This window comes from Sorex araneus, chromosome 3 (genome assembly GCF_027595985.1).
Source record: "Sorex araneus isolate mSorAra2 chromosome 3, mSorAra2.pri, whole genome shotgun sequence".
Lineage (NCBI taxonomy): Eukaryota > Metazoa > Chordata > Mammalia > Eulipotyphla > Soricidae > Sorex > Sorex araneus.
Window position 1 is genome coordinate 48,032,911 of NC_073304.1, and position 19,530 is coordinate 48,052,440.

Sequence of the window (19,530 nt, forward strand, 5' to 3'; positions counted from 1 at the left end):
AATATTTACTATATTTTGCACACTGTTCTAAGCATAGGTCAATGGTTACAAAGCCAAAATCACACCCAGGAAATGGTGGCATGAAAGAAACTAGATGGTACTGGTTTATTGGTCTGATCCTGTGTGGTCTAAGATTTTAAAGAATCTATAGCACTTGTTTAAAGATCTTATTAAACACCTATTCCTCTATGTTCTTCTACCTTAAACAAACTATACAAACATCTCCAAGGAGTGGCGTCCAACAGTCAGAATATTCAACAAGTTCCTTAAATAATTCTAATGTGTAGTCAAGATTTTTAAAATCACTGACTGGGGCCAGAGCAATAGTACAGCCGGTAGGGCATTTGCCTTGCATGTAGACAACCCAGCTTCAATCCCTGCATCTCATATGGTCCCTCCAAGCACCATCAGGAGAAATTCCTGAGTAGTACAGAGCCAGGAATAAGCTCTGATCATTGCTGGCTGTGACACAAAAAGCCAAAACAACAACAACAAAAACCAAAACTGATCTATGGTGCCTGCTCAAGCCAATAGATGAACAATGGGACGGTGCTACAGTGCTACTGATCTACAACAATGAACTGACTCTCTTCCAGTTGCTCTCACCAAAATTATTTTCTTCAGCTGAAATTCCATTACAAGCTAATTTCTTTGAAAATCAAACTTGGCTTTTAATACTCTTCATGAAGTTAGATCGGTTTTCCTTTTATCTACCTGACCTCACTAAGGTTTTATATCTCTTTTAGGTCTGTACATAAACACAAACACATCTATGAAAATTCTACTGATAAAATTTCTTTAACCTCTTATCTGTTGCTGGACTCTTGGGTCCAGATCTTAGTTACTGTAAATGATGCTGCAATGAAACAAGTATCCTTTTGAATGAATGTTTTCATATTTGAGGGGAGATGCCCAAGAGTATTTTTTTAAAAGCACTAGTCTTAATTTTTGTTTGTTTGTTGTTTGGGGGCCACGCCCAGTGGTACTCAGGACTTTACCTTGTGCTCTGGGATCACTCCTGGTGGGGTTCAGGGACCATATGGGTTGCCAGGGATCAAACCCAGGTTGGCAGCATGCAAGGCAAGAGCCCTATGTGCTATACTATCTCTCAGGCCCCTAGTCTTAACCTTTTGAGATATCACCTTACCGTTTTCCAAAGAGGCTGAACCCTAAACACTCACATTGTAGTGAATCAGAGCTCTTTTTGGTCATATCGCTCCCAGCACTAAGTGTTTCTGGACTTTCTGCTGTAGATCATTCTCACAGGTATGAGGTGATACTTCATTCATGATTTGTTCACACTTCCCTGAAAACCTGTGATGATGAATATTACTCATCTGCCTATTAGCCATCTTTAAATTAATCTTGAGGAATTGTCTATGTTCTCTCCCCATTTTCTGAAGAGATTGGTAACTGTCATTGTTTTTAGTGAGCTCTGATAGTGTTTTATAGAGCTTGGGTACTGGCTCTTTCTTGGATGTGTGCTGTGTGAATATTTTCTCATAGGTAGTAAGTGAGGTGCCTCTGTATTTTAGGTCTCGTTTATTTTACAACACAGAAGCATTTTAGTTTGATGTAGTTTCCGTTTTTCTGGTTTTGTTTGCCAACTGGATCATATCACTGAAGACTCCTCTAAGGTCAAGATCTTGTAGAGTTCTGCCTGTGTTTTCCTCTCTGCATTTTATTTTTAGTTTTTAGTTTTTGGCCACACCCAGTGATGCTAATGGATCACTACTGGTTCTTCCTTCACTCAGGAATTACTTCTGGTGGTGCTTCGTGGACCATGTGGGATGCCAAAGATCAAATCTGCATTGGCCACATGCATTCAGGGTCTTACCTGCTCCAGCCCTTTTCTCAATGGATTTTATAGCAGGTCTTTATATTCACGTATTTAATCCATTTTAAATTAACCTTTGTAAATGGTGTGAGACGAGGGGTCTAATTTAAGTTTTGGCATGCTGGCTGTCCAGTTTTTCTTATATCATTTGTTGAAGAGTCTCTCCTTGTTCTACTTCATGGTTTTAACCCCTTTTGTCATAAATTAACTGCCCATCTAAAGGTTTATATCTGGGTTGATCTGAGGGTCTGCTCCAGTACCATACAATTTTGATTATCACTGCTTTGTAGTAAAGATTAAAATCTATTATTACAATGTCTCTTATTTTCTTTTTTCAAAGAATTTCTTTGTCCCTTTGAAGTATTCTCCATATAATTTTTGAAAGTATTTGTTCTATGTCCTTCAAAAATGCCTTCAGAATTTTGATGAAAATTAACTGCACCTGTTAATTATTCTAGGTAAACAGTCATTTTGACAATGTTGATTCTCTCAACCCATGAACACAGAATATATTTCCATTCCTTATGTCTTCCTTTATTTCTTTCAGAAGTGACTTATAATTTTCACTATTTAAGTCTTTCACCTCTTCTGTTAAAATGACTCCCATTTTAGTGTTTTTGATACAATCATAAGTGAGATAGTATTTTCTGTTTCCTTCTCTTCAATATTATTGCTAGCATATAAGGATGCAATAGATTTCTATTGATTTTTTAGCTCCTACTTTACCATGCAAATTTATTGTTTCTAGGATATTTTTTAATGGAATCTCTAGGGTTTTCTATGTACAATATCATGTCATAATAGTGATCCTTTACCAATCTAAATTTCTTTGACATCTCTTTATTGCTTAACTGCTATAGCTAAGACTTCCAATGCTATGCTGAAGAGCAGCTCCTTGTCCTGTGTCTGACAGCGGAGGACAGGCTCTTTGTTTCTTTCCACTAAGTATGCTGCTGCTGTGGTTCCATAATATTCCATCATAGATGACCCCTACAATATTGAGATACGTCTCTTCAGTCCCATTTCATTATGGAGATATTCATATGGTATGTCTTTCCTTTTACTCATGTGGTATATCACAGTGATTTATCTGTGCATCCTGAGTGAGCCATCTTTGTCCTGGGATGAATCCCATTTGGTCATGATATATGAGTTCAGTTCATGTATGAGTTCAGAGTCAGTTCACTCTGACTCATGAACCCAGGCAAAACAGCTTCATGGTGAAACACACAGCCTATTCTTAAAATTGGCTGAACAATCAAGACCCATCTGAAAGAGTTAGTAATTATTACCATTTAATGTGTATAGGTGACAATAAAAAAGCATTTAAAAGCAAATTCATATTTTGTATCAATAAAATTTGTATTTCAGTAATGAGTTGCAAGATAGCAGTATAATTCTCTACAATATAATTATCAAACTACTTTATTTTTTCCCCAGGTGAAAGACTGCTGAAGGCATTCCTTGCAGCTTGCAAGGAAGACAGAATTCAAAGTTTATACCCGTGATGACTACTTTAACACCTCAATTCTGCTACATTATCAATGGTCTCCTTCTGAAACAATTTCACCCTAACTACACTTTGAAGTGGCCACTGCTTGGAAATGAGCAGCCGCACATTTTTAAATACTCACATTTATAATGATGTTCAGAGATTCATCGTTGGGAAGGAAAATACACACACTCCGGCGGTCTTGCATGACTCTGTTGTTATGGAAGTTCAATTTGTTCATCGTGTTGTGGGCTCTCCAGTGGTCAGGGCTGGGCTCCGAGTCCTCGGCAGGGCCTCTGGTTCCGGGCATTCAAGGGCCAAACTCTGCTCCTCATCACAAGCCCAAAAGGAGAAGCACCCGACATGCAACTACGTAGGTTTCATAGCTGTGAAAGAAAAATCAAGAGAAGACTGAATTAAGATAGGGGACCACAGAAGAGAAGAACCAGTTCATTTTGAAAATAAAGTGACAAATCAGCAATCACCACAGGCTCAAAATTATCTCTTACTTTCAAATTCAAAAAATTAGTTTTGCTCTTGCGTTACATTCCTTCTTCAACTGCTATGGCCTGGCTTTTACAGCCCCAACAGAGCTCTGCCCACAGGCACTGTGATCTCTAGACAGCAGAAGTATCCAGAGGATTCGCTTTAATGGATCTCTCAGACACTCGCCATGGTTGGTAAGACCCTCTGACAATACTTTTCCTTTTTTAAAAAAAGCTGCTATCCTTTTCCTGATATTATTACGAGACAGTGCAAACCCATTTATTTTCTTTATTATTTCACCAACCAGTCAATACATAGAAATAAATGCACACTTATTGTTTCTATGTATTGACTGGCTAGTGCTTCATATATTATTGTCAGGGGTAGGGATATGGCTCAGTGGTAGAGCACGTTCCAAGTTGCATGACTAGATTTGGTCCCTGGCACCACACACACGTACAATTCTATGTACGATTGCTAGTATAATACTATCCAACAAGCTAAGACTTGTTGCTTCTCAAACCATTAGCAATTATTTCATTATGCAGATTATAATCACATGATTTTAATTAAAAAAATAAAAGCTATTATGAGGCTCACATAAATTAAAGCACCAAAGATACAATCTTAGTCTATTGGTTAAATATCCAATTGTTATTGGCAGAAGGGAGAGAATATATACTTAGATGATAAAGTAGCATATAAACCTAGCATTTCTTTAGAAAGTATGAATAAAATATCTTCAACAAAATCTGAAAGAGTTAAACAAGTGGTATTGTTATCTCCCTAACACACCCCTTAGCCAACCCCCACTCCGCCTTCCAGCTGCTGAGCTACTTCCTGGTCCCAATAAATGACAGTTGTAATATGCCAGATTCTTCAAAGGTTACCAGAGCCCCCATAGGAGTACTTTGCTTTTCTTACAGCAAGAACCCTGCAGATGTTGAGCAGCTGCAAGTATGTGGTGGACAATTCTACCCCTGACACTGCCTCAGGTTCCAGTGGCATCAGGAGGCACAGCCATCAGTGACCCCCGGGGCCACCACAACTATGTGTCCTGCAGGACACCAAAACCAGTGTGTGGAACCCCAGTGAGCATCACAACCACCTATGCCAGTGCCACAACTGAGCATGGCCCTCACTGGTCACTGCAAGACAATGCCGCACTTGTCCCATGCCACTTCGGGTACAGCCAGTGCGTCCCATTGTGGGGTCTGGAGGGCAGTGCTCCAGTTGTCCCCAGGACTGCAGAGCTAGCCAGCCCAAGTGCTTTATAGGCACAATTGCACCCTGAACCCAATCCACTATCTGAAAATGCAGACCCAATCCAAAAGTTGCAAAGAGATCTGGTTAGTCTTTCTATAGCAGATGGCTGGGTGTCATTGATAAATACAGAATCCTGAGGGGGTCACTATACAGCTACTCAAACAGAAGCTTTGGGCCCAGCAGGCAAAAAATTTTGTTCAAAATTCCATAACTGACACGCAGTTGTGTTTGAAACCATATTTTACTTAATAGAACGCAGGTAGTGAGCAGAGAGTTAGGTCCAATACCCTCCTTGTATGCATGAGAAAACTATCTCAATTGTATAAAATTAGGGATAAGCAACAAATTTTTATCATTGCTATAATGAGGATGGGAGGGAAAAGTCCCCAAAACTTCAATGGTACAAATACTTAAAACAGGCCAAATATTTTTTGTATTCAAAATATTTTCCTGAGGAAATATATAAAAATAAGTAATTTAGGGATTTGGGGAAAACACACACATGCAAACTCTGTTTTTAGATCCACTCTCTAAAAATTGTAACATGTTACAAGCTCCGAACTCCTACAGGCAACTACTAAAATTTTTCTAAAACTTATTTGGCAATGAAATACTTTCCCTTCCTCTCCTTCTCCCCCTGCCAAAACTGTTAAGGCCCCTAAGTATAACACTTGAGAAATAGAGCTCAAAATTTGTCATTCATTTTATTTCATTGCAAAGTTCCCCTATCAATTGATATTTTCTGAAACTTCAACTTCATCTATGCTATGAAGCTATTATCTCTAATGAAGTACATTTTTAAAAATTCAAACCCTAAAATGATATTTATCCCAGTATAACTCCTCTTATTTAAATCTACACTTCAAAATTGAGTGACTCCTACAATACCAAACTACTAATTAAGGACGAACATTTCTTTTGGCCTACTTTCTAGGATTAGAAAAATAAACCAGTAAAAAGGATTGTTTGACATTTGGGATGTATCCAGAGCTTCACTAAAATAATCTTAAAATTTCACTTGAGTACAAATTTATTTATTTTATAGTTCAAATAATGCAGCTTCCAAAAAAAAAAAAAGTCTGGAAGAGACTTACTGAAGGAAATCTAATAAAAGCAGAGACTGTAAGAAGCAGGGCTGCTTCATTGCTGCCTTTTCTACTTGGAGATGGCGAACTGCAAAAGCCCTGAAGGGAGATAGGATTAAGTTTTTACTTTACCCAGGACTGCATTAAAGCTGATTAAAAGATCCACTGAAACAGCAAAATAACCCTATCTCTACTATGCTTGAGTATAAAATTTAATCTTAAATTGGACAGTCCTGGGGGAAGGAATTAGACTAAATTTATACCAATTGGAATTGCAGAAATTAGCCTCTGAGTCACTGGCTACTTATTCTGTCCTAAGCAAAGTCTTAACTCTGTCCCAGGAGGTGACATTACTCCAGAGACAACTTTTTCTGGACAATGATCTTTGGATAGATTATCTATGAAGAACAAACCATGCCATAACATTTTATTTTAATGGTGACCAATCTTTATCCTGTCATCTTTATTAATACCCAATTTATAAATATTAAACTATCAGTCCCCCAAACTTTGAATTTTAAACCTACATAATTATTAAGTCTTTATTTCCTCATAAGTATACTGGTTACCAAAAGTTATACTTTTGTCAATTAATTCAAAGCACTATCTCTAAATTAACCATTAGCTCAGAAGCTTACTTATAATTGTCATTTTTCTTTCTTTTGGGGGAGGTGTGCTCTGGAAACCATATGTGGTTCTGGAGATTGAACGTGGGTTGGCCACACACAAGGCCTTATCCCCTGTACTTTCTCCCTGGTCCTGAACTGCCATTTTTCTTCTCTCTCTCCTCAGCTCAGACAGATCTCTGCAGGGTCACTAACACTATTATAAATATATAGAATATACATATAACACACATTTTAGACCTCAAATGGTAAGCTCATAGTAGATGCTTACTAAATTTTGGCTGATTGGTTTACACACACATACAGCAAATGTGGCAAACACAATATATAAAACACAATAAATAAACCTCGACTCCATTGACATTCTGAGTTAAATATGCTATGGTGGATGAGCATCTGTACATGGTAGGATGTTCAGCATCTCCCTGATCTTTACCCACTTCCAGTCAGGAGTATCACCGCTCACCCAAATCTCAATTGTAACAATCCCAAATACCTCCAGACATTGTCAAAAGTTGACAAGGGGAAATAACCCCTTGTCAAGAATATTCTGCAGTTTCCTCTGAGAGTCACTAGGGGCTACTTTTAATGGCCCAGTGGATATTTTTTGGTAATAACATAAACTTAATTTTAAAAAGCATATTTTTAAGCAATGATCATCATTTGAGTTCTAAATTTACAAATCTGGCTTTGACCTCAAAGACAAAATTTTCAACCTCTCAGATGTCCAACAGACATTAGTTCAGGAACTTCCTCAAAATAGATATCAAGATGGCCAACTTGTATATGAAAAATGCAAATCAAGACAACAATGAGCTCTCACCCAACACCCATGAGTCTGTTACACTGTGAACCAGTGTTCTCAGGTATGTGTGGAAAAAGGTTCCTCATTTACTGCTGGTGGGAATGTTGACTGGTTCAACCTCTTTGGAAAGCAATATGAACATTTCTCAAAAGCCTAAGAATTGACTGAGCTTCTAGCAAGTTCACTTCTTGGCATCCACCATAAGGGTCCAAAAACTCTACTCAGAACTAAGACATTTTTTACTCCCATATTTATTATAGCACTATTCACAATAGCCCAAATCTGGAAACAACCCAGTGTCTAAGAACAGATGACTGAATAAAGAAACCATTGTGCGTATACGTACACACACACACACACACACACACACACACACACTCACACACACAAAAAAACCACTTGGCTATAAGAGAAGATGAAATCATGTAATTTGTCACTATCTGGATGGATCTGGTGAGTATCATACTGAGTGAAGTCAGCCAGAGAGTGACAGAAACAGAAAGATCTTTCTCTATATCTTCTGGCATAAGAAGAACTATGGTGAGGGAGTAATAAATAACCAAAGGCAAAACATGGACCTCCCCTGCCCGCCCCTTCCCCCCCAGAACTGGTCTACAGCTTTGAGCTTACCATGGAGGTGGGGGTGGCAGGAGCATTGACAATGGTGGAGGGTGGCAGTGTAGACAGGTGGAGGATTTGGTACTGGGAATTGGTATGCATGAAACCCTATCATTAACAATATTGTAGATCACATCCCTAAAATAAGTTTTTAAAAAAGGAATAGCTTTTCACTTAGCATTTAACACTAAAATTTTCTTTTTTACTTTAAAAAGTAAATGTTTGGGCCAAAGAGATAGAACAGGGATTAAGGCTGATCTGGGCTCAATTTCCAAGACCTTATATAGTCCTCGAGCATTACCAGGAGAGATCCCTGAGCACAGAGACTGGGGTAAGCCCTGTGCATTGCAAGATACTGTCCAATCACCACACTCCAAAATACATTTGTTTAAACGCATGTTTGAAATTCTCTGTCCTCATCCCACACTCACCCATGTTTAGCTATGGAGCTCGCCAGGGATGGCACATTGTTCACCGGGACAACAAATTCCAGTTGTGGTGCTCAGAGAGAGAGGCTGCAGTGCTCCCAGGCATGCTCACTTCTTGGGGAGCTTTTACATCTTCTCAGCTATGGTGCTCACGGGGGCTGCAAGCCTTTCTGTGGTACTCATACAGAGGACCTGGCCTCTGTGTGGTGCCTGACTGTGGACAGCAGAACTGCCAGGCTCAACAGGAGAGCTGCAGGCATCATTCTCAGCACAGGTAGGACTCCCTGACTTTGAACTTGTGACCATACACTTGCAAGTCACGAGCCCCAAGCCACTGTGTGATTCCTCCAGGGCAGGAAGTTAAGAATTTTAAAGCACAGTATTGTTGAAGCTTGAACATGAGTATACTTGCATTATGACTAGGTATTTACGCCTAGAAGTCTCATGGCCTGACTCTTGCACCAGCAACTATATATAAACTGACCTGAAAACAACTGACACCTCATATCAAGGGAGCCGTGTGCTCTGTAGTACACCGAAAACTTCTGCTTTCTGAGTAGGGATGATCTGCTTGTAAAAGATACTATGTTGGAACCACAGGATTATTTTACTCACTTTCTGTGGACTAAGTCAAACAAATACTTTCTATTTTTTGACCTGTTTTGCTGTTACTGATTCACCTTAAAAAAGAAAGAAGCTGACATTTAGATTTCTCTCAAGACAAGCGTCCTGAGCCAAACCCTCTGGAAAGAACATCAGACTTTGCTGTCTCCTTCCCACCTCCCAACCGCTGTTCTGAAAGGAAAAACTGAGGGAAAGCTTAAAATCTCTTTCCATACAGCTGAACATCATGTATTTAGACAGTACAGCCAGAATACTAACTATAAAATAAACTTAAACTTTCCTAATTGGTCCAATCTGGATTCTGATCTAGATTCTATAATACTGGCTGTATAACCTTGGGCGAGCAACTTAATCTATGAGCCAAATTATTCAACTGTAAAACCTGTAATACTGGCCACCTAAGATTATTGGGAAGATTAACCAAGGCAGTGACAATACATATGAAATACAATGGTATTTAAAGGATGTTCATTAAAACTGTAGTTATCATGAGCGGTCTGGATATGAAAAGATGCAGCTATTACTAACCAGATGGAACATACATCATCTCTCTAAGATGAAGAACTAGAGTCAGATGCAAGAACTAGGCAAAATTTGGGGAGGTCTATTTTGGGATTAGGAGGTTAAGTATACTGATGGTTGTAGATGAGAGGATTGCATAATGTTGGGGGGGGACTCCTTCAAAATTACATGTATTGAAAAAGAAAGGGTGTTATAAGTACACAGATCCAAACACTTGCTGGCTGGCCAAAGGACGAAACGTAGAGAGCACCAGTGTAAATATGCCTGAGACTGCCTTTCTATGAGAAGTGCCCCACTTTCAGCCCAAATGTTTCCAGAGAAACTAAAAATTACATATGCTCTTGATTCTGGAGGGGTAAAGATGCCGGGCAGAGATACGAGTCAGGGCTGGTGAAACACGGCACTCCATTCTGCAAAACCAAAGTCATTGGGGGAACATAGAACCCAAACACCCCAGATTCCTCCATAAAAAATTCATTATACAAATAGAAATGGCTTCCTTCTTGGGATCTCTATTTTTATATTTTAATTTTTATATTGAGTCATCAGGAATCATGAAATACGCATGACTCAGTTTCAAGCATATAAAGTTCCAACACTTTATATGCCCTTACCAGTGCCCACTTTCCTCCACCAATGTCCCCAGTTTCCTTCACCTCCCAGCCTGCCTCTGTGGCAGGGAACTTAGTATTTTTTCTTTTCTTTTAGACTCTGTTACTGCTAGGGTATCATGCATGTCACTTTACTACTTTTTAGTACCTTCTCCTCTTCCAGAGTGACCTTTTCTCTCCACCAGTGTCTTAGTGTCCCCTTCTTTTCTTTTAACCAATAAGACAGCATTATTTTTTAATTTTTAGCACTTTATATCACTGTATCACTGTCATCCCATTGTTTATCGATTTACTGGAGCAGGTGCCATAACATCTCCATTCATCCCAGCCCTGAGATTTTAGCAGCCTTTCCTTACTTGTCTTTCCTAACACTGCTGTATTGGAGGCTCTTTCAGGGTCAGGGGAATGAGACCCATTATTGTTACTGTTTTTGGCATATCAAATACACCACAGGTAGCTTGCCAGGCTCTGCTGTGTGGGTGGAATACTCTTGGTAGCTTGCTGGGCTCTCTGAGAGGCATATATGCATATATATATATGTATATATATGTATATACACACACACATATATCACCTCTATGATTTGTTGCCTACTGTCTGAACCCCATCATATATAATCTGGTAATTATTGAAAATGGGTAGGGAGTATCTTATGATGTGTTGCGCAAAAAGTGGCCGAGTGGTCCAGGAATAGGTTCACTCATATGTGAGGCCTGCCCCAAGTGTGTAGAAAGCGGCCTGGAGCATGGCGGCAGTTGGGTAGTGGAGGTTGGCTGCCGGGGCGCCCCAAGTGAAAACAGCCTGGCATGGAGTCCAGCGACATGGTTATTGGGGCCTCATTTTATGCTCCCTTTCAGGAGAAGCAGCTGTGAGTTCTGGACAGTGGCCGATGAGAAATTATCTGGTGCCCACAGGAGGTGGCTTATGGGCAGTATCCCTGGGTCATCTGAAACTGGTGGAATCAGTACTTAATATAATAATCTTAAAGTCAGACTTCAATATACCCTTATAACAACCTGTTCCCCTCTTTTTTCTACTGCCCCCCACCCACTCCACAAGGCTGCTTCCTACAGGAAACAAGTTATGCTTCGTTTCTATTGCCCTTGAGTACTTTTTATTCTCCTATGTTTCTTTATATCCCACACATGAGAGAGATCAATCTGTGTCTGTCCCTCACCCTCTGACCAATTTCACTCAGCATGATATTCTCTAGATCACATAGCAGCAAAATGCACTTTATCTTTTTTTTTTTTAATACCTGGCCAAATAGTATTCTATTGTTGTATATACACCAGTTTCTTTATTTAGTCAGCTCTTTCTGTGCACTTGGGTTGTTGTTAGATTTGGACTATTATGAATAGTGCCACAATGAACATAGGAGTGCAAATATCTTTTCTGCTGGTGTTTTTTCTGCTGTGTCCAGGGATCACGTCTGTTGGTGTTCAAGGGATGCATGAGGTGCCAGGGATCAAATCTGGGTTGGACACATGCAAGGTGGGCACCCTACCTGCTGTTCTATCTCTCCTTAGTAAATACTACCCTAGTATTTACTTTCTACACAGAGCAGTAAAAATAGCATAATTTTATTCATCATACACTACAATGGCATCCATCCTAGAGTTCACAAAAGAACTAACAGCAATCTTTAGAGTTCTTTTATAGATTTTAAGACAGTTTGATTAAAACTGGCATATTTACTCATGTTAATGTCTCAAGGGAAATTAAAAGATCATTCATTTAATTCATCTTAATATCACTTTTCTAAGAGCTTATTTTTGCAGCACATTTAGTTTTATCTTCCAGACTGGATGAAAAAAAGAGAACATCAATTTTTTGATAGGCAATCTGCCAAACATAAAACACAAGGAAGGTAAAGGCCTTAATTTCAGGGGGAAAAAATAACAAATGATCCCTAGTGGTTGAAAAAAATTGGGATGTATTTATTTGTTACAAAAAATATTTTTTTAAACATTAAGAATAATCTTGGAAGAAAAAGATGATCTTTCCTTCTAACCAGTCTATCATTCCTCGTGGCCCTCAATATGTCCTATCTTCTCATCCAGATTTCTAAATGTTCTGAGTTGTTTGTTTCATTCTGCCACCTCCATAATGCCACTAGGATGACCTCATTAAACATCCAGGTCTGCACCTCACAGTCCATCCTGGCACTCTCACAAAGTAACTTTTGCTCCAAAGCCCAGTTGTTTTCCCTACTGGTTCCAGTTATCCTCCAAATACTATTCTCCATCCAGGCTTTCCATGGCTGCAGTGCTTTTCCTTATCGTTCCCTAAACTCTTAGTGTCAAACTTTCATGCTTCTGACCCTGTCATCTGCTAGGCCTAGAATACCTTCCCTTGCAACCTGTCTGAACTGACACCCATCTCCAACAGAACAAAATCCAAGTACCTGCATCTCCCCGGAAAATGCAAGTCACCTGTCTCTGAAGCTTACCTTCAAGTGGGTTGCACCTGAGGGTATTTCTCCCTTTCCTGTGCTCTTATCACCCCTGTACTTGCTGGACAGCTTGTTTCCCTGCCGAGGATAGGAATCTTTTTAAGGACAGATAGCATCACTAGGCATCCTTGTGTCTCTAATGCCTGAGGTCTTGCTGGGTCTGTAATTAGCACCCAGTCAAAGGTAATGGATAAATTGCTTAGAAAATCAATCGAAATGTGAATAAACTTTCCAGCATTTAAGATTAAAAAATTACTTTCAGAGGAAAGAGCTGCTCAGTGGTAAAACACATGGTTCACACATCTGAATTAGATCCTTGGCACCCAAGACATAAAATGTAAAACATTCTTTACTACATGCACCCTTCTTCCATTTTTGTACATATTCACAAGGGGAGTCAGTATTAATCACAGCTTCTTAAATTTTTTCCTGAATGCCTGAATGTTTATTACAGTGAAAGAGATACACATACTTTCCTTGTCTTTAAATTTAGTGGGCAAACATAATGGGAGAATACTATTCTCTAAGCCTGTAAACAAAATAAAATTTCTAGGAAAGTTCTAGCGTTTATCACGCTAAGCCAGCTTGTGTGAAACCAGAGCTCAGTAACACTGTCATCCCATTGTTCATCGATTTGTTCAAGTGGGCACCAGTAACATCTCCACTGTGAGGCTTGTTACTGTTTTTGGCATACCGAATACGCCACGGGCAGCTTGCCAGGCTCTGTTGTGCGTGTGGGATACTCTCAGTAGCTTGCCGGGCTCTCCAGAAGGGATTGAGGAATCAAACCCAGGTCTTCCCCATGCAAGGCAAATGCCCTACCTGCTGTGCTATAGCTCCAGAAACCAGAAAACATATATAAAAAAAAGATACATTAGTCAGAATGTACTTAGGTATATATTTGCAAGAACCACAAATACCTAACTAAAACTTGGACTGGATTTTTAGCCAGCAGCTGATAAACTTGGATGACCTGGGACAAGTCCCTTCATCTCTCAACTTCTCTATCTGTAAAATGTAACTAATAACCCGATCTACTTTGCAGGGTATTGTAAAGCATATGGCAAGCCATATGTAAGTGTTAACTCTTAGCAGTAAAAACCCTTTTCCTTCTGAGCTAAGGGATATGAAAGAAAATTTATAAAATCCAAAGCAAACCCCAACCCTACAACTAGAATCAGTGGATGTGGTGGGGTTCGATGCTGCTTGGGATGTCACTCAGGATCTATTTCTTCCTGGTACTCTGGAATCACTCCACTTTAGCGCTGGCATCTCTCACAGTGGGCATTTAACCAGAATATGAAGGTAAAGATGACTGGACTAACTTTGATTGGATGTTGATGTTAAGAGATCACCCCCCCACACTACCACCATCACTGGGCAGTTACTTGAACACTAAGATTAGTTGAAGCCACCAAGGATCTACCTCCACGTTAAAAGTTGGCATCGATCTCCCCTGAAGTACACATGGACCGCAAACAAAAATCTGGTACCTCTGGGATGTTGGGAGATGGGGGAAGGTACTTGATTGGCAACCAACAAGAACAAAGGTAATGGAAAAATCCATGAATTTCAAACTAGAGAAACTTTATTTTTTCATGGCCATCTGTATTCAAAAGTCATATCGGGTTTAGCAACCAGGCACAAAAATTTCTTTTAACCAAAATGAATTTCTAGCAAGACATCGCCAACAAAAAAGTGCTGGTCTTAGGAAAAATCCTCCCGTTTAGACGCATCTGCTTCTCATTTTCTCAGTGAAATCTTTGATTCCTTCATTTACGGGACTTGCACTCAATTCCTTCTGACACATGAACAGCAGTTTTCTAGATAATGGCTTTGCTGTAAAATTCTCATTTTCTGGTAGCCATGTATGGGATTCTTAACATTAACTATGAGACTTTTTCTTTATTTTTTCTCTTTTTCTACCTCATGGTGGAAGGGACTGAGCCCAGGGCTTCACACGTGCTCTACCACTGCCACAACCCTTGGCCCCAACTTTTATTTCTTACCCTAAAATACTTTGTATCCAAAGAGAACTTAATACATTTAACAAAAACTAACTTGCTCTTTTGGAACTTGTTAGCTTTCTTGCAACACTGTGAGAAAGATTTTCTATGTATAAACAGCTCTTTTTTTTTTTTTTTTGCTTTTTTTGGGTCACACCTGGCGATGCACAGGGGTTACTCCTGGCTCTGCACTCAGGAATTACTCCTGGCGGTGCTCAGGGAACCATATGGGATGCTGGGAATCGAACCCAGGTCGAATGCGTGCAAGGCAAATGCCCTACCCGCTGTGCTATCGCTCCAGCCCCCGGTATGTATAAACAGTTTTTAACAAACTAGAAGCATGGCTATTGACAGTAGAAATGCCCATATTAAAACAATTCAACAGCAAATGCTAATGTCCCACAGTTACCCATTAACAAGTATGAATCTCAAAAACAATAATATATGAGTCTTCTATGAAAAGAAAATAAAAACACCAACTCCAAGCTGGGGGATATGGTTAAAGTGGAACACGTGCCTAGCATGTGTGAGACCCTGGGTTCAATCCTGGTGTAGCCTGCCTCTACCTCCCTACCTCACCACTGGGTGCAATTCTGGTGATTCCTAAGTAGTCAGGACTGAACACTGTAGTCCAAGGATTAAACAGGAACTGTCAGGTCTATACTGCCTCGTGGACCATCACTGGGAATGCCCTGAGCACCCTTACCACCAGCACCACCAGGCTCTTACTTAAAGGGGAGGGGAAAGGGCAACTCAACAATGATTTATTTAGGGGTACACACAGATGTTATAGAGCTATCAAGAAAGAGGAATGATTTAATTTCAAAATCATAATACTCGTGTGTATGTAGTGGGCAGGGAGGGGATGTCTTCAGAAAGAAAGGGCTAGAGATAGTACAGCGGGCAGGGCACGTGCTATACACAGGGCACCCTATAGGATCCCCCAAATTCTGCCAAGAGTGGTCCTCAAGTACAGAGTCAGGAATAAACCTGCAGTATAGCTGGGTGTGAGAAGAAAGAAAGAAAAAGAGAAAAAGGAAAAGAAGGGAGGGAGGGAGTGAAGGAGTGAGGGAAGGAAGGAAGGAAGGAAGGAAGGAAGGAAGGAAGGAAGGAAGGAAGGAAGGAAGGAAGGAAGGAAGGAAGGAAGGAAAGGAGGGAGGGAGGGAGGGAGGGAGGGAGGGAGGGAGGGAGGGAGGGAGGGAGGGAGGGAAGGAAGGAAAGGAAGACAAAAAGAAAGAAGGAGCAAAGCAAGGAGGGAGCAGTTTAAAATGTGTTAGGTCATAGGTACAATGGTATTCTTACATTCTATTGATATTTAAAATGTGTAAACATTTTAAAGTGTGTATTTCACAATTCAGAAAAAGTGAAATAAGGGGCATAGATGTGACAATGTGAGGATAACCAAGGACAAGAGAATAAACTAAAAGACACAATAAGAGATATATAAAATCCTGTTACATTCAGCATAAAATAAATCCACTGAAAACACTATGCAAAGATATTAAGCACTAAAAATTGAACCACTTAATGATTAACATACTAAAATAATCCTCATAAAATTATTTTACCTATTATACAGTTATGTTCATGCATGGCCCACAAAGATCAAACACACAAAGCCACACAGTCTTAAGAGTTTCTGGTGCTGTGAATAATTTCACATAGGAATATATTCTTTAAAAAAATTAATTCTGGGTGTTTACATAATATTAAACGGAAAAAATAATGCAATGAAGTATAATCAAATGAAAGTTCTCGCTGTGATAGATCTTAGAGATTATCCAGATCAGCCCCTTAATTTCACAAGTTTAGGAAACTGATCCTTCCCAAGACTGACTGGCCCACAGGATACTAGGCAGTTTCAGGAGCTCCGCATGTCTCTAGTGCAGGACATTTCTTCTCTAAATTCTATTTAAAAAACTCCTCAGGGTAGGAAACAATTTCATTTAATCCAGTCTCTTTCCAGAACATTCATGCTTCATCTATTTAAACAGAAAGCTGAGAATTATGCTGAAATGACTTTACTGAAAAACAAATATAGCCAAATGCTAATAAAACCTGCTTTTTGTTTTGATGGTTACAAAATTACATACAGAAAATATTTTGAGACCAGAAAGTCAGTGAAATGTTAGGAATTCCATTTTTACCCTCCTCCACATAAATTGCGGGGCAGAGATTATTTCCTTCAGCAGGCACACCCAAAGGAGCAGCTGGGCACACCCCGACACGCTCCAAACACACACGGGCAGAGGAGACTCAGAGGGCAAGCATTCTCAAGAGTGAATGAAGATCAAAAGCACAACCCACAGGCCGCCCACAATAAATGATGCTCCTGGACTTTCTAACCAGGCGCTGTACTGCTACAAAAACCCTTACTTAACACTCTTTCGAGTACTTTGATGTGAGGAGACAAGTTAAAGCAAAGCCGACATGCAAACATGTACCTGAAATATTAATAAAAACCCGAGAATAAAATGATATCATTTTCATTATTAAAAAAAAAAACCTTTGGACCTTTGATTTGGTTTTAAAAGCCCTTGTGAGAAATAACATAAACGGTTTCAGGTACTTCTTTATCATAACTTTACAAAACATTTACCATTGTTATTATCATAGATAGATCCAGCTCCATATATTCAACACATTAAAAGGTACTGACTCCTAAGAGTTTTCATTACACGGAGACCAACAGTTCAGACGAGAACTCACCCTCACTCGCCCCTGCCTTTTCCCTATAGCTGTGGAGCAATATTCAAACCTTTGCCTACAGACTCTAAGCAGCATGAGGTGATCTCTGCAAGAAGAATCCAGGAAGGTTCTGGTGGTTGCTGGGAAAAGCTTTGGGTGTGTGGGTCATGTGGCACTGGTTCTGCTCAACAGGATCTTCAATGAGAAGCTGGCTCATTTTTTCCAGTTATTCAGGTTTAATTTCCTAAGCTTACTTATGAAAGATAACTACCACGGATTTGCCATTTCTACTGAGTGGGAAATCTCATTCTTAAGTGGTACACTGTACACGTGTACTTGTCTGGTAACAACCTACCATTCATTCCAACACACGGGCCTATTTCTGATACTCTTAACAGGGGGTTTTGAAATCAGATACACACTAAGAGCAATCACAATACTCTAAAGGGCATAGAAATAAAAGTCATTTAGCATCGAACCTCTGCGCTCCCTAGTATATGAAGTCAACAAAATTCAACCTATCACTGAATGATCCAGTCGAGTGGCTTTCATTTGGCCCACCTATTCATGGGATTTCTGTTCTGTGATATGCATACCCCCACCTCCCCACACTGTCCAAAGAATGCACTCCTTCCTAGAGTAATCATCCTTTAATTCTTTAAGAGAAACTCAAAATCTGCTTTCCAGGAGGTGTGGGGGAAGGACATCAGAATTACACCTTATCCAGAGCTAACAATACTCATTCTCCATAAAAAAGTGTAACCATAGCTTAACTTTGAATGTTAAAATTAAGAACAAAGAAAAAAAGATAACCAAAAGCCAGAAACCAGAAACCACTTTTTCCAAACTGCTTGTTTGTGTGGTTTTCTTTGGGGGAGGGAAGTGGGAGGAGGGGGGGGAGAAGAGATGCGTGGGAATTGAACTCAGGGCCTAAGGAGGCATGTGCTTTACTACTGAGCCGGGTTCCTGGCCTTAGCAGGGCTTTTCCATATTCTAGCCAGCTGGGCAGGCAACTAGTTCTGAGGCTGACCCAGACTTCTACCCAGAGAAACCAGCTGAGCAGACTATGCTAGGATTGGCCACCATTCAGACAGGACCACTGCCAAACAGCAGTGATGACCACAGGTAACCTACACTCTTCCTCTTGCCCCCAAAAGTGCTGTTACCCTTTTGCCAAATGCCCTGACATGCATGGCAAAAATCATTCAAGTGTTCAAAAGTTCTCATAAGTGAGAAATTCCTAGTCTCCTTTGTGGCCTTCATATCTGGAAGGGTGAATTCAGAGGAGTATGATGTTGGAAGCTTGAAAGCTAGTACAATGGTAGGACCCTTGCCTTGCACACAAGCAACCCAGATTCTCCTGAAGACCCCCTGAGCCAGCCAGGAGTAATCGCTGAGTGCAGAGGCAGGAGTAAGTCCTGAGCACTACCAGGTATGTTCCAAAACCAAAAAGAAAACAAGAAAACAACAACAAAAATACAACTCTAAACCAATATGTTGATCTTAGTCAGGGGATTTCTAGAGAAAGCTGGATGAAAATTCTTTTTCAGGTGTGAGCTCTGGAAAACTGACAACTATTTTTTTTAAACCTATAACAGAGCTCAATAATCAGGAAAGAAAATAAAGAACTGCCCCTAAAGAATCTTTCAAAAACATTTTTCAACTAAATTAGCCTGCACATAATTTGAAATTATTTGTTCTATGGGTATAAGAAGTCTGGCAGCTTTTTTTTAATTTAAATCTACATTTATTAATTATATTCATTGGTGAAAGATCGAATGGAATGATTGGTCCAAATACTGTGAAACAGCCATGACATCTGCTGTCACAATCAGACTCAATGTTGGAAAACTTAATATGTGATTTTCACCTTACTATGAAAAGTTATTCATAGTAATGAAGACCATAAAATATTGGCCTAAAGATACATAGGTCGGTGGAACACAGAAATATAGCTTATATAAAAAGCAGTTAGATTTTT

At 39.7% G+C, this 19,530-nt stretch overlaps 1 protein-coding gene across 3 annotated transcripts in view; it reads right to left on the reverse strand.

Moving 5' to 3' along the window:
- Positions 1–19,530, reverse strand: part of FRMD6 (FERM domain containing 6) — an 83,359-nt gene that overhangs the window by 36,716 nt on the left and 27,113 nt on the right. For all 3 annotated transcript variants that reach the window (XM_004601737.2, XM_004601736.2, XM_055133293.1), the window contains exon 2: positions 3,472–3,715. In XM_004601737.2, coding sequence (XP_004601794.1) covers positions 3,472–3,639 — 168 coding nt within the window. In that variant the 5' untranslated portion in view covers positions 3,640–3,715. The remainder of the gene's footprint in view (positions 1–3,471; positions 3,716–19,530) is intronic.